At 36.0% G+C, this 16,726-nt stretch overlaps 1 protein-coding gene across 1 annotated transcript; it reads right to left on the bottom strand.

Annotated features, from left to right (window-relative positions):
- Positions 1-495: 495 nt before the first annotated feature.
- LOC105209925 (odorant receptor 43a) lies at positions 496-6,970 on the bottom strand. The gene is made up of 7 exons (XM_054233870.1): positions 5,877-6,970; positions 5,633-5,771; positions 3,314-3,590; positions 1,180-1,288; positions 1,018-1,119; positions 824-931; positions 496-699 (listed from the first exon to the last, which is right to left on the bottom strand). The coding sequence occupies exons 1-7, from the start codon at positions 6,180-6,182 to the stop codon at positions 595-597; spliced, it is 1,146 nt and encodes a 381-aa protein (XP_054089845.1). The 5' UTR covers positions 6,183-6,970; the 3' UTR covers positions 496-594.
- Positions 6,971-16,726: the final 9,756 nt, after the last annotated feature.

The raw sequence follows: 16,726 nt of genomic DNA, 5'->3' as shown, positions 1-16,726 counted from the left end.
TCGCGACTGCATATGAAAGATTTTAATGCCATTTATACATATATTGACCTCTTGTGGTTCTCTTCTTTATTTACATTCACTATGAAATTTTGACAGTTTAAAAAGTTGTCATTAGTTTAATAATAGCTTGTTTCGAAATCTGAAATCTATCTATCATTCTTGGATTTAACATTCCATTCCTCATTCTCTAGTTAATATTGGAAGAAAGGAAGGCGCAAAACATAAAATGTCTTTCTTTAACCATCAGTCTGACAGGAAGGATCTCAGAAAGGAAGAAGCTGAAGTGGTGAGGAGATGGTTTTTTCAGTTTTCAGTTTTAGCTGTTTGCAGAAATGGTGTCAATAAGAGAAAACTAAATTACTTGTTTGATGTAAACTAATTGCGTATTCTGGTTATAGAGCTGTAGTGATAACGACATATCCAATGATTGTTCAATGCAAAGAATAATACTCTTTTACCGAAAAAAATATTAAAAACAATAAAACATCATGCTACAAATTTTATTAAGTTGAAGAGTAACATATCTCTTTTTTTTCAAAAAGTTATTAAATAGTTCACCATAAATAATTTCTTAATGCGTATATAGTTTATACCCTAATCATTATAAAGATTATGCAAAAGTGTAAAATATGAGTACGATGTATTTAGCAGTGATTGAAATACCTCCATTGTCATTGGATACATCTGACCAACACGGATCTGTAAAAATGCAAAATTTTACAAGATGAAAAACATTATTTATTCTACAACTTTCGAAAAATATAGCTTTTGCGTTCCTCTTATCTGCAGGATTTATATATATTTATTCTACAATAGCACCCACCTGTAATGGTTTCTGCGTTCGTCCAATGAATATGAGTAGAGTTCTTTTAAAACGTGGACTACAATTGTACCATTGCATCTCGTAAGCCGCATCAGAGACAAGGAGGCTCTAAGGCAAAGAAAATAGAAAACAAAATAAATTAACAGTGTTTTATTTAGTAATTTATATTATATTTGATATGAAGCAAACTGTACCATTTCTAATATACCATTGGCTTGCCAGTAGTAAGTGAAGAGCACATACAACATTGTGCCAATATACATGACAATGGAAATCTTCTCTGCCGTAGAGGTCGTCTAATGAAAAGCAATGATAAAACATTCAGATAGATTAGGAATATGTTTTATGAATTATACAGTACTCACAATATTGATGCAAAAGAGCAGTGAGCAAATAACACAACTGAAGAGCAGAAATTCGATGAGCACAATATAGGTGACCAATTCGTTGAAGTCACTGACATATCTTTGAGGAAAAATGTTTTTTCAAATAGTTAAAATATTGGAAAATTACACTGTCCAACAAATGAAGACTTTTTGAATGGAACAGAATAGCCACCCCATAATTCTGAAAGGGTATGTTGAGTAGATCATTTTTGTAGAACAAACTTATGGTCCAGCACGTCTGAGTTTTTTTAACGGTGGGTCAAAGTTTTTATTTTTTGGTCGAAAGGAGCATTATACCATAAGAAAAAAATGCTGTAAGTTAATGTCTGAGAGAATTCTTATGGTCAGAGTTGTATTGAAAATCAAAAAATATCCTTTAAAAAAGGACATTTAAGGATTAAAATATTCTACGAAAATGTTTGGTGGAAAATTTCAGTGGGAGTCACACCATTTTTGTAAATAAAGCTCTTTACGATTAATTGGCAAAATTACACGCCAACATATACAAAGTAGGTGAAAGCGTCGTCAAGTTCGGCCGGCCCAAACACTGAGTTCTCGCGTCAAGTCAGCTGTGACTTACAAATCGGGTGTGATACAATTAAGCATAATTGACTTACTAAGCAATACGTATCGGGTGTGATTTTTACTAAATTAATATAAAAAAAGAACATCATATCTAAAGCTTCCACTGGACTTATCCGCTTGGCGATTATTTATAGATAGTTCAAAACACAGCTTAAAAGCAGTTTTACTGCACAATGGAAATCAGCATCCATCAATACCGGTTGCGTATTCCACGAAAAAAGAGGAAACATACGCAAATATTTCAAATCTCTTAAATAAAATTGAATACTATAAATATAAATGGGAAGTATGCGCAGACTTCAAAATGATTGCAATATTGACTTCCACCGCTGCATATTAAGTTGGGCGTAGTGAAAAATTTTATTAAAAGCTTAAATACACAAGGATATGCTTTCAAACGCATTCAAACAATTTTCCTCAGATTATCTGCAGCAAAATTAAAAGAAGGTAAAATACGGTTTTAAGAAATAATTTATTTCATTTTATGTAAACTACCTTTTCTAGGAATGCTCGTTGAATCCGATATAAGAAAATTATTACAAGATGAAGAATTTTATGGTCATCTGACGGATATGCAAAAGACAGCATTTGACTTTATACAGCTGGTTATATCCGAATTCCTTGGAAACTATGCAGAAAATATTGAAAGCATGCTAATCGGTTTTAACAATATTGGCGTTAAGATGTCACTAAAGCTGCATTTTCTGCACTCTCATCTCAATTTTTTTAAAGAAAACCTTGGAGCGGTTTCAGATGAACACGGTGAAAGGTTTCATTAGGATATAAAGGTATTGGAAGAAAAATTCAAAGGGAAATCCCAAACTGTAATGCTTGCTGAATACGTATGGGGCTTGCACAGAAACCTTGACACATCGGAACATTCACGTCAAGCTAAATACAGGAAAGCATATTAAGTTTAATCTTTAATCCATTGTCCTACTACTGCTGAAGCAAAAATATAAATATATAATATATCACTATTAAAACAAAATTAAAATTGTTTTATCAATCGTAAAGAGCTTTATTTACAACAATGGTGTCTTTGGTGACCCCCACTGAAATTATCCGCCAAACATTTTCGTAGAATATTTTAATCCTTAAATGTCCTTTTTTAAAGGATATTTTTTGATTTTCTCAAAAAAAGTGTCAAATTGACCCATAAAGAAACCAGTTAGAGGGTTAAGATCTTCCACAAAAATAATCCTCATACAATTCCACAATACAACTCTGACCATAAGAATTCTCTCAGACATTAACTTACAACATTTTTTTCATATAGTATAATTCTCCCTTCGACCAAAAAATGAAAACTTTGACCCACTGTAAAAAAAACTCAGACGTGCTGGACCATAAGTTTGTTCTACAAAAATGATCTACTCAACATACCCTTTCAGAATTATTGGGTCGCTATTCTGTTCCAAAAATGCTGTTGGACAGTGTTATTTTTACAAAGCTAAATCCACAATATTAATTGTTTCTATGTTATACCTGTGTTTCAAATTAATTAGAACTTACTCACCTAGCAATTCTCGCATGATAAGCGATATTCGTGCGTAACAATTCGAAGAGTTCCTCTTCCGTTTTAGTTTTCATATTATCGCATAGATTCTTGAGATTATTTTGTAATATCTGCAGTGTTGCCTTTGCGAACATTGCGAAGCTGGCGAATAAACTTACATAGGGCATATACATGCTGGACAAAGTGAAAGGAAACGATAATTGACCAATATAGATGATTTCATAGAGCGGAGAGCGTGTGACATCGATGCCGGGCAATGCAACACCGAAGGGATGAACTGTTAATGAAAACTAGAATAAATAACTACAATAACTTTTGTATGTAAATGTATGCTTGTGTAAGATATAACAATAAGAGAACAACTTAAGGACCAATGATTTCCAATTCAACTTCGTATGTGTAGACGCTTAAAACTTTAATTTTTTACGAAATTTCATTATCTGATATTTATTTAAGGCCTGCCCTCATATATTGTTAGAGCTTCTTACATACATATGTATCGATACTCATTTTTCCTTTGTAACCATTTTCTATAAAGCGATCGACTTTTGGTAGTTGCTTGTAAGTGCCTTAACTCAGGTAAGTAAAAAAAGATTTACAAAAGTTCCAACTCAATTAATCTTAGTCTTTTAAAATATTAACCAGATTATCTTTCCGTATATAATTTTAATATCAATGTGAACTATCACTAGATCTTGCAACAAAATAAAGACCCCTTTCAAAGCAATGGTGATTAGGTTGAAAACAGCCTATTTTTATACTCTCGAAACAAAAGTTGCTAAGAGAGTAGTATAGTTTTGTTCACATAACGGTTGTTTGTAAGTCATAAAACTAAACGAGTTAGATATAGGGTTATATACACCAAAATGATCCGTCCGTCCGTCCGTCTGTCCGTGCAACGGATAACTTGATTAAAAATTGAGATATTTTAACGAAACTTGAAACACGTATTCCTTGGCACCCTGAGGAGGTTGCTTTCGAAAATGGGCAAAATTGGACCATTGACACGTAGACAAAAAATTGGTTGAAAGGATCGCACTATGAAGGGACATATGTGTATGTAATTTTTTTGGGTAAGTGGGCGTGGCCCGCCCCCAAATCGGTTATTTGTATACATATCGCAAACCAATGAAGATATATAAACCAAACACTCGGCAGTCGGTTCTCCTACGTACCCCACCCCACACCATGAAAACGAATAATAACCACGCCCACCTCCCATACAAAGGTTAGGTTGAAAATTACTAAAAGTGGGTTAACTCACTAACGAAAAACGTCAGACACACTAAATTTAACAGAAATAATAGCAGAAGGAAGCTGCACTAAGAGTTTTTTACAAAATGGAAAATGGGCGTGGCATTGCCCACTTATGGGTCAAAAACCATATCTCAGGAACTGCTCGACCGATTAGAATGCAATTCGATATATAATATTTTCTTGACACCCTGATGACACGTGTGGAAAATGGATGAAATCATTTAAAAACCGTCTGATTCCTTCACTTTATAAGATATACATAAGGAACCAATGAAGATAGCGAAATGAAACTTTACACAAATACTGTATATGATCTGTGACATCACTTGTGAAAAAATTGTCGAAATCGGACTACAACTTTTCAATGCCTCGGATATTGAATATGAAGAACTCAGTGCCCCATGGTAACTTTTCACCGAAAATTTCGGTAAATATCTCAAGTATCAGTGTGTTTCCTTAATAAAAATGTAGCAATAAATTGCGAGAGTTTAAAATGTTCGGTTGCACCCGAACTTAGCCTTTCCTTACTTGTTGTAAACTAAGAAAGTTAATGGGAATTTTTTGTATAAATATAGTTAGTTATATGTATATATAGGAGGAAGCTATGTATTTCAGAAAATGATTTCTTGTGAAAACTTTTAATTTCTTCTTCAATCAGGTGTTAACTGATATAATTTTAATAGATTTCGGTCGATTTGATTTTGATCTCTTTCCATTATATCTTGAGAACTGAATCACTACAATCGAAGAAGTCTATCAGAACAAATTGTCTGTGATTTAAATTGATGCTAACGCACTCAAAGTTATTATTTGGCTGTAGTAATTCCAAGGAAACTGAGATGCTTCATTTTGAGGTCAAGCACATTAGAGGTAGAACATGCTAAGTGTGTTGATGTAAGATGTTTTTAAAAATTGTATTATACATATCCTTGAAATATCAATAAATTTATAATGAAATCCAAAATATTAACTACACCTTTGAAAAAAAAATTCTTCAACAATAATTTAAAACCAGTGATTCATATATATTATTATTGTATTAAATTAAAATCAATTACTTACCTCTCTGTTCCTGAAAGAGTGGATACGCCATTGCCACAATTAAATCAGAAAATGAAGCTGACAAATTGAAAATTGAAATATTCCGTGCGCTTTTTGTAGCTGCTGCCAGCACACTCTTTGCATAATCATCACCCGACTCCTGAATAATGGAAAGCAAAAAGGAAGAATCATAGATTTCAATTGAATTTTAGACAAACAATGAAACTGAAAAAAATAAGTTAGTCGTCACAGCTCACACACTCACCTCTATATTGTCGTATAAAGTTACCAATTCCTCCATCAACGCTTCAAATTTATCGCGATTCTTAATGATGAGGCACGTACGCAGCAAGGCGTTGAATACGGAGACCGCAAAGAACGTATTCAATATGAATGTGGCCAAATCGCCCCATTGTTGATACAAATAGACGCATTGCATTGCATTCAATAGGCAAATGGGTGCCACAAAAGCGACACAACGACGCCAATCGCGTGCAAAGAGCACGGAAAGAGACTTCCACAGCCGCACATTAATCGAGAGCAGCGGATTGTCTTCGACCGCGGTGGACATATTTACTTCAATTTGCGCGGTTTTCGAAGTTGAAACACTAACGAAGGGGAGGCAAGAATTTTAACGGGAATCTATATGGTTGGTGGTCACAGCCACAACTTCAATTGAAGTTGATAAAGTGTTTGCCGTCACTCACACCGCCACTTCGAAGCGGTTGATTTCTTGATTGCTCAATAACTCAATTGTGGCTTGTTTGTCGTCCACTTTTTATTTATTTTATCCAAACACTCTGCTACTTCCATTCCTATACGAGGATATTGGCGCACTCCTTGCCAGTTGGTCACTTGATGCCACTTAAATAGCTCGGAGTGAGATGTTCTCTTCACTATTTGCCTTGTTTGTTGAGTATCCAGTTCACTTTGGTGTCGGAGTGTGTGGGTGTGAAATCCATTATTGTAATACGTGTCGTATACGTAATTGCGGGCATTAATCACTCGGTATGCAGCTCTAAGTAGTCATTAAATCGCATTTCAATTGACACAGCTGGTGACAATTGCTAACTCAATTTAAAGGCAAATTGCACTCAGTATGCAATGCAATTGAGGTATTTCGATTTTAAAGAAGGAGCTAATTCTGTTAAATTACTAAGGCTTGTGTCAAGTGATTTCTTGAAATTATAGTGTTGGTAATATGCAATTGACCTTGTCGAAAATTATTCTATTATTATGAGTTTTGCCATTCATTATTTAAATAGTGCAAAATGTGTTAAATTTGCGAAAATTGCTATGCAATTGAAATAATTATGCATTGATAGATACCGCTTGAAAAATATAATACTTGTTACAGTAATCCCAATTTACTTTGTGAGACTCATTAGTGATAGGTGTTAAATGGGAGGAGGCATAAGTAAATTATTACCGATACCGATTTATCGATCTTAAAAGACCTTAAGTACTTTTAGTAGTACGTTTAATCTGCTTCAAAAAATAAGTCTCAGACTCAGTAATTACATCTATTGCTGAAATTTTCCTCGGTCAGTGTTATCGTGAGGTCTGAGAACAGGCGGAGGAGTAGGTTTATCAATAATGCGGAAGCAAATTTAAGGCCAATTCATTAAATTTTTATATCGTTTTTATTAATTTGTGATGTTCCTATATAAATATAGCTGATACAAACTATATCAATCGCATCTCGGAATATACGTACCATATAGTTGATCATATTATAATAAAGGACTTTTTCCCCTCTCTTCATTTGGTCTATCACGTATAGTCTATTCGGAAAGTTGTTAAAACTACGGAATGAAATGATGTGGCCATAATTCTTTCATTGGATATTGGAGTCGTCGCCAATTTTTTTTCTCCCGAACACTCCAAGAGCCAGTTCATTACTTCTTTACATCGACCATGCTTCTGCACGGGTACTATAAGTGACTTGTAGAGTATAATTTTTGGCTGCCTACACTGTAATTGCCTACTAAAGTCAGGAATAGCAGCGATTTGCAAATTATATTCTTCCCTGGATCTCCAGGCACCTTTGGCCTGTTTTGTTCCCTCTCAAATACTGCTCAAAATCACAAGCTCGTTGTTGTTTGGGTAGCTTGTATTTTAGAAGAGCATTCGTTTACTCAAATATATGTATTTATTTAGAGGGTCGACAAAATTCATCAAATCAGCTAATTTTAGAATGTCTAATATGGTTTTAAATCATAATGGAATCCATGCTCATAACCTACTATCGTTCGGATATCAGTCAATTCTAGAATCAAAATCATTAACCCTTGAAAAGTGGGCCGTGGCCGCCATTTTAAAGGGTATTGTTTCAGAAATGTTACACGTTATAATTGATAAATTCTAGCTATTAGTATATTTAAAGTATTTTTATTATTTTTTATTATTATTATTTTATTGAGTTTTGATATATCTTTCGATATGTTACATATTCGTAAAATATTTTGTTGAATCATTTTAGTACATATGATTTTTTATTTCTTTTATTTTTTATGCCAAATTGCGTTTACAAAGCAAAGAAGCTTCTTCAGACATTATCAAGTGCACTTGAACTGTTAAAGGCACCTTATACACCATAATATGAATATGAGGGCGGACACGTACTTATTTGGCTTGGATGCAGTCAACAATAGGAATTATAAATATATATGCATACCCTAAACAGAAAAATCTCTGCACTCATGTATGAGAATAAGTTCTCCGCAATGCGTGAATACTATATTCAATTTGTCGTTGCAATCAGTTTTTTTTTAGGAAATACGTTTAAGAACGTAAGTATGTAACTGCATATAATAAATGATATAAAATCAATATAACAAGTGGCAGTCAATCAGTGCAGCAGCAGAATATTAGCGAATCCAAAAAAGTATGTGGAAGTACTCACGAGTGCATGAATCGCATGTGAGTATGGCTATGCATGTATGTATGTATGTACGAGTATATCAAAGAACTTAACAATAGAACTTTTCAAAAGAAATATTGCATTCGGTTGGAGTTAAAAGAATTTCGCAGACTCTGCGCAAATATTTCATGCATCAATGAGCAAAAGTTATTCAAAAAGAAGTTAAGTGAATAAGGAGGATATGAAGTGATGACAACAACTTGGAGCTTATATATAAATGCACTCATATATAATATGTTTTATACAGTAGCTATGCATATACATTTATGACTTTCGTTGGCAGAAAATATGCTTAACTTTTTTGACACTAACATTGATTGGGTTGATTTGATGGAAAGCTCGAAACTCTATTATTATCAGTCGAGTTACTAAGCATATGTATATATACGATATATACGTGTGTATGTTCTACTATATGTACACTATACATACTCTTAAACAAGTCAGACATCAGTCATTGAAATACATTTGTGGAATGTTCATGCTAATGCTGTGATTTCTTTTTGGAGGAAAAAATTCGTAAAAGTGCGGAGTGTGGAAAAAATTATGAGATTTAGAATCCGAAATTGAATTTTTTGGTATGAAGTGATTGCAAACTTTTTTTCATAAATGGTTTCGAAATGAATTTGTTAAAGAAAACTTAAAGATTTATTAATATGTATTGATTTAAAGAAAACAGTTGTATGAAAGCATATAGGTTTAAAGTTATTTATATATTTATACATTATAAAATTTATTTTAAGGAGTTAAAAATTATTTATTTAGATCATTTGGTTTATCCATTTGTTTGTTTTCTAAAAAAACTCCATCTGTTAGTAAGTTACGATTGGACAGCAAACTGCTGTGGAAGTACAATGTAGAGGAGAGAGTAAGAAAGGCCAGCAATGCTTTATATGCGTGCAGGCAAATGCTGGGTACTACCTGGGGGCTCTTATGCACTGGTGCTACACAGCAGTGGTAAGACCGATTCTGCTCTACGGTGCTCTGGTGTGGTGGACAGAGGTACGGAAATCAACGTATCGAAAGCCATTGGAAAGGGTTCAGCGGCTTGCGGCTATTTGCATAACGGGAGCGCTAAGAACCACCCCAACGGCGGCTCTTGAAATAATACTAAACCTGCCGCCTATAGATTTCTTCGCCGAAAACAGCGCGGCAAAATCGGCGGGGCGCCTTATGGCAGCAGGAGAATTTAAGTATAGAACCTTTAGGCATAGCTCAGTGGGTAATGGCAGTTTGGCGGGCACCGACTACCTGACCCCATCTTTCAAATGGGAAAGAAGGTTCAAAGTAAACCTAGATAGAGATGGCTGGCGCAAGGGCATAGCACCTGCACGCAGCAATTTAAACATATTTACGGATGGCTCGAAAATGGTGGACGGGGTAGGCGCGGGGATATACTGCCCAGAGTTAGGTATAATGCAACCATTCAAACTACCGGACCACTGCAGTATATTTCAAGCGGAGGTGTTTGCAATTGGAAAAGCCGCTGAGCCATCCTTAAGCGCACCAAAAGGATACTCTAAAGTAAACATATACGTAGACAGTCAGGCGGCAATCAAGGCAATATCCTCTTTCAGCGTATCGGCCAAAAGTGTCTTAAGTGGTAGGACAGCAGTGGATGATGTCGCCAGAAATAGGCGACTTCAATTCTACTGGGTGCCAGGCCACAAGGGCATAGAAGGTAACGAGATAGTGGATGAGATTGCCAAACGAGGCGTAAAACTGGCATCTGAAAATATGATGAACGTAGATAGACCTATACACTGTCTATATGATGATCTAGACAGAAACTTGGTAAAAAAGTTCAAAGCGCGCTGGAAGATTATGCCGGGATGCAAAACCGCAAAAGTTATGTGCAAGGCGGTAGATAAGAAGTACACGAAATTTCTATTGGCGCTCGATAGAAGCAAATGTAGGAAAATGGTTGGCTTACTCACTGGTCTTGTGGCGGCGCACGCCTATAAGATGGGGCTGATAGATCGTGAAGACTGCAGGAAATGTCAAGAGCAAGGCACCAGAGAGACAATGAGACAATGGAGCACCTCTTCTGTGAATGTCCTGCATTATCAAGACAACGGCTTCAGCATTTGGGGGCTGCACACTACGTTAATCTGGAAGAGATTTCGTTGGTAAAGCCACAAAGCCTTTTGAAATTCGCAACAAACGCTGGCATCCTAAAGGATGACTACTCCTCATTAACCAAGTGAGGGCACTCCATCTGGTTTCACAAAGGACCAAAAATGGTCTATGTGTGGCGTTGTAGCCTGCCAGAGTAACCTAACCTAACCTAGTAAGTTACGAGGTGTGTTCAAAAAAATAATGGGAATTTGAAAATTTTAGGGGTTTGAAGAGTAGTAGCAGGTTTCTACTAGTTCAGAAAGGCCATAAAATTGTTATTATATTTTAGATCGACCGAGGAATAGAAAACATTCAAACAACCGGATCTCTACGTTTACATCGGTAGTTAGAAGTTGATTATTAACAAGTAAGAAAGGGCTAAGTTCGGGTGTAACCGAACATTTAATACTCTTGCAATTTATTGATCAAATTTTATTAGTAAAAAGATTCCCTCTGAATTATTTTCGGCGCGAAAAATTACACTTAGGCACTGAGTTCTTCAAGTTTGACATCCGGGGCCTTGAAAAGTTATATTAGGATTTGACAAGTTTTCCACAAGTGACGCCACACTTCAAATACAGTAATTAAGTAAAGTTTTATTCCGCTATCTTTATTCGTTCCTAATGTGTATATAATATTATAAAGTGAAGGAATCAGATGAATTCAAAAATTGAGTTATTTTGAAATCGTGCGAGTAGTTCCTGAGGTATGGTTTTTGACACATAAGTGGGCGACGCCACGGCCATTTTTATACTCTCGCAACAAATGTTGCTAAAGAGAGTATTATAGTTTTGTTCACATAACGGTTGTTTGTAACACCCAAAACTAAACGAGTTAGATATAGGGTTATATATACCAAAGTGATCAGGGTGAGGAGTGGAGTTCAAATCCGAATGTTTGTCTGTCCGTCCGTCCGTCCATCTGTGCAAGCTGTAACTTGAGTAACAATTAAGATATCTTGATGAAACGTGGCACACTTATTTCTTGGCACCATAGGAAGGTTGCTTTCGAAAATGAGCAGAATCGGATCACTGTCACGCCCACAAAGTGGCGAAAACCGAAAACACATAAAGTGCCATAACTAAGCCATAAATAAAGCTAGGGAAATAAAATTTGGTGTAAATTAGTGCGATCCGCACTAGGAAGGGGCATATTTGGATGTAATTTTTTTGGGGAAGTGGGCGTGGCTCCGCCCCAAATAGGTTTTTTGCATATATACCGCAAACCAATAGAGCTATATAAACCAAACTTTCTGCAGTCGTTTTTTAGCCATTTCCTTATACAGTCCAAAAATGAAAGAAATCGGATAATAACCACGCCCCCTCCCATACAAAGGTTACGTTGAAAATTACTAAAAGTGGGTTAACTCACTAACCAAAAACGTTAGAAACACTAAATTTCACATAAGAAATGGCAAATGGAAGCTACACTCAGATTTTTTTACAAAATGGAAAATGAGCGTGGCGTCACCCACTTATGGGTCAAAAACCATATCTCAGGAACTACTCGACCGATTTCAATGCAACTTGGTTTGTAATAGTTTCCTTATATCCCAATCATATGTTGTGAAAATAGGCCAAATCGCTTCACAACCACGCCTACTTCCTATGTACCAGAACTTTGAAGATCTGAATCGTTTACTTTACAATGTATAAAGTAAGCACTAGTGAAGATATCGGTGCAGAGCTTTGCACAAATACTATGTTTATAGTGTGGCAGCCCCATTCTAAAAATCGCCGAAATCGGACCATCGGTTTTTAAGGCTCCATATATCGAACACGAGGGCCTGGGTGCTTCTAACCTAATATTATGGTTTCCAACTTTCAATGGACTTTATGTACTATATATGACGAATATGTGGGTCAAATTGTGTATTATATAATATAAATAAAGTTAAATAAATAAATTGCGAGAGTATAAAATGTTCGGTTACACCCGAACTTAGCCCTTCCTTACTTGTTTATTTTTTTTTAATCTGAGTGCAGATTCTTTCTTCAATGTCTTCTGTAAAATTTGGTGTTTCTGACATTTTTCGTTGAGTTAACTCACTTTTAGTAATTTTCAACATATCCTTTCTATATTATAACTATATTCATGTGTGATGGGGTATGTAAACAAAATAACTGCAGAAAGTTTGGTTTATATAGCTTTATTGATTTGCGAGATATTCACAAAAAACCTAGTTGGGGGCGGGGATTCGCCCACTTCCGCAGAAAAATTAAACTACGTTGTGGCTAAAGTTTTGTGGGCCATGATTTTAAAATTCTCAAACAATAGTCCTTCTGAATATTTTAGCAGTCTTTTCTATAAATAAGCATATTAATTTTACTTCGAAAAGTGGTATCATGGTGACGCTGAAAAAATCTGTGGATATAATTTTATAAGGTAGAGGCGCTGGAGTGAAACTAGTAATTGAGCTTTTTGTTATTCATCTTATTTTAAAATCATTAATGTGATTTGAATTCTTTAAGCTATAAATTTTGAAAACAAAAAGCGTTCTTGACGTTCAGTGGAAAATGTCTTAAAAACCTTGGATATATTCACAAACCTCGGGTTGTCTGTGGATTTGGAATGCGAATAATCTTAAAGAGAAACCTGTCTCCGCTTCTAGAAATAGTTATTGTTTAATGTTTGATGTATTGGTTAATGTGCTAAATATGGTATGATGACACAATAAGCGAAGGATATCGTAATAACGTATATTATTTATAGGGACCAATTTTTAGTAACCGAAGATCATGAAATGAGATTGTCAATTGATCATCTATAGGTCATGCAATACATTGGACTAAATGCGTTGTTTATAGCAGATTTATAAGAAGAGAAGTGAAGAAGCACATCACAGCATACTCGTAGATTAAATGAAGGCTTAACTGATTTGCGATGATTTATATTTCTATTGTAATAATGGCTTTTTATAATTAATGTACATTCTCCAATTATTATTTCAAAGCGGTATATTCTTTTATTAGTAAATATCATGATCAGTTCCGAATTCACCAATGTATTTATGTATACCGTGTTCTAAAGGATTCAACTTTCATGAGTCGCCACACCAAAGTTCTGTCACACAACAACTACTAAGAATACATTCTCCATTTCGCATTAGTATTCATTACGAACATTTAATTGTTCCAAATTTTTGCATAACAAAGCAGCAGCAACAACAACACACACTCAAACATACAAAAGCGCTTTTCAAAGACAAGGTAAAATATGCCACATGCCTTCATAGTCTCTTAAGCTTTCTAGCTTTGCAGCATTTTGCATGGCACAACAGGCAGTCGGAAAAACAGAGTGAATATCATAAACACTCCACATTCCATAAGGTTCTCCGCCGCTGGTTATGTAACGCCAAGTGAAAAACAAAAGATTTTCAAAATTGTGATATTTGGAGGGGCAACTACCGCTGTGTGGCCATCGGCATGGTAGAGGCGCAAAGGCTAAACGGTTGTTGCTCACTCCCTTTATGATTTGTCGTTAGTCCCGGGCCTGTTAGCTGCGTGCCTGTGCAGCCAGGTGGCGCCGTTGAAGAGTGTACTTTTCATTATCAGGTGTCAAGTGGATGTGTTTAAGCGTTATTCATGCTTTTTGCTGCTTGTATCATAACAACAACAACAACCACAATGTGCTGTGAAGAAAAGGTAAACAATTGTTGAATGTGTAAATAACACCATGAGCTCCCCAACTCAGTCATTATCATGGCATTTGACTTAATTTTATGGCAGATTTCACCAAAGGACATAATAAATGGCTGCTTATACCCTGCAGTGAGGCAGAGAACACACTTGGCATTCAGTTGTAAATTTATGTAAATGTATAGGAAAACTATTTATGCTTTTATATATTAAGAATAGTTCATGACAACAACTGCCTTCGGATTTCTAAGAATTTTTCAAGGGAACAAGTGATTTCACTTGCTTTTTTGGGAAGACAATCTTCTGTTTGTGGAACTACACAGTAGGTTGCTACTTATAAACTGGAAGAAACATGTTTGAAGAAAAAAATATTCTCCACAAACAGGAACGGGTAGTAATTACTTACAAGGTCCAGACTATAAGGTGGATGCAACTCAACTAAGCTCCCAGAACGAGTTGCTATCGAAGTGTGTGGTTTGCTGTTGTCCTCGTGGAACACAATTCCTATGTTGGGGAACCGGTTTTGTAGCGATTCTGCAGCTATCCGTAGATGGAAACTCGGTTCATGAGGTTTGTTGTGTAAACTCGTGTGGTATCCTTGTTCTTGATCTTGTTTTTGAACCCAGCCTTATTTAAATGGTTCCAAACTAAATTTTGTACAAGACTTAATTTCTGGGCCCTCGAAATAGTACTTACTTCGACATGCGTCGAATTCGACGATTTCCATTATTTCATCGATATTTTTGACAATTGGTTTTCCAGTGTGTGGTATACCTATGACATCAGATTTTTCGGGACGGGACCATAAACACTTTTCACACTTTCAGCCGCCAGACTTGCTGATTTGTTCTAGACTTCTTATATGTTTGAAAGCATCACATGTTCTTACAAGAATTTATACCTTGTACAGTTTTACGCCTTACTCGTATTCATTATGATTTGATTTCCAAGAACTATATATATGGTATGTGTAGAGGTTAGCCAGATACCTAGCTCCTATATAAGTAGGTATGTAAATTAGATAAGAAAGGAAGTAATAGTTGAAAACGGGTATATAAATAGAGTATATATCGGAACACACTTTATTTTCTGGAATTAAGAAAGGACATCACAACAGAAAATGTAAATAATGGTAGTTCTCCTGCTTTGGAAAAGGTACATGGAGGTATTACCAAAAAAGATAGACATTTTCATAAAACCCTGTTGAACAATAACTTTGAATAAAAACTAAATAATAAATCCCTTAACTCACAAAACCAGTCAGCGTGTGGCTTACAATGGGCTCTTAAAAATCAAAATTTCCGGTAACAGTCATTAAATTACCTTTTTTTGCAGAGTTCTCACCAGTCAGAGAACCTTTTGTTAGCCGTCAGCAAACCAACACACTTCACTTTCGCAAAAAGCAATGAGCCTAGCGGCTCGGCGGTTGAAAGGCCGACACTAGTTAGAACTTGATTTCCTCTTCAACGCTTTTGTGCATATAAAAATATGCAAATTAGGCGGATGGAAACTGTGTGTGTGCAAAAGTGTAGAGACCACGAAATGAAAGCTGAAAGGGGCCAACGCAACAAGCATAAACGAAAGCGTCAGCGAAGCAGCAAACCAAAAAAATATACAAACAAACTTGGAAGAGGGCTGACGAAGAGCTTCGGCTTTGAACGGCAATTGGCAAACGGAAGCGAGGAAAAAAGTGCAAGTGCGCCGCATAAAATTAACGAGGTTAGCACCAAGGCCCTAGGAGTGATGTGGTGTGAGAGTCGCTGTGTCGGCAAACTGGCTGATTTTCATTAAACCATCGAAATTTATTCATTTTCGTCTGCCGTTCGGCTGCCTTGGCCGTCTGTAGCTGCGGCAATGCAGTTATTTGTGTTATGCTTTTGTTGTTGGTGTTGTTGTAGCTGTTGACTACTGCCTGCTACTTTGTTGGCGGCAAAGGTGACGCCGGAATAATTGAATTCATATGCATCAATGAACGGTTGGCCTGACAAAATACGGAGGCACAGAAGCCAGCGACGCCACTGAACTGTGGCATAAACACAAGCGACCTGTCGGACGGAAATGAAAACTTTGACAACCCCTCAACAGTACAATATGGCATATGCATGAGTATGTTTGCATGTGAGTGATGGAGGGGGATGTAGGTCTGCGTGTGTTTGTGCCGGCATTTTGCGGTGGTTAATTTAAATAGATTTTCAATTGTGGTTTTAACATTTTACATAAATTGTTATAATGAGCCAAATAAAGGGGGCACACACCACACGTTAACGCTTCTGACAATTACAAGCGCCGTTGGTGGTTGGTGGGTGTCTTTCTCTTTTATGGAAAGTGTGAGTGTAGAGGCAAGCGCCTGGTATTTTATGCAAAATAGCTGAATACAGTTATGTTTTCATTGTTTTTGTTGTTGTTGTCTCCGTGTGCATTGTCGTGTAAGACACT

Source organism: Zeugodacus cucurbitae, chromosome 6 (assembly GCF_028554725.1).
Source record: "Zeugodacus cucurbitae isolate PBARC_wt_2022May chromosome 6, idZeuCucr1.2, whole genome shotgun sequence".
Classification (NCBI taxonomy): Eukaryota; Metazoa; Arthropoda; class Insecta; order Diptera; family Tephritidae; genus Zeugodacus; species Zeugodacus cucurbitae.
This window is presented reverse-complemented; position numbering and strand designations above follow the sequence as displayed.

What these genes read in the sequence shown, in the direction of transcription:
- LOC105209925 (XM_054233870.1), bottom strand. Translation starts at nt 6,182, where the DNA reads ATGTCCACCGCGGTCGAAGACAATCCGCTGCTCTCGATTAATGTGCGG. An exon ending in TATCATGCGAGAATTGCTAG is followed by an intron (nt 1,289 to 3,313) that starts GTGAGTAAGTTC and finishes TTTTCCTCAAAG; the next exon opens with ATATGTCAGTGACTTCAACG. An exon ending in GAACGCAGAAACCATTACAG is followed by an intron (nt 700 to 823) that starts GTGGGTGCTATT and finishes GCATTTTTACAG; the next exon opens with ATCCGTGTTGGTCAGATGTA.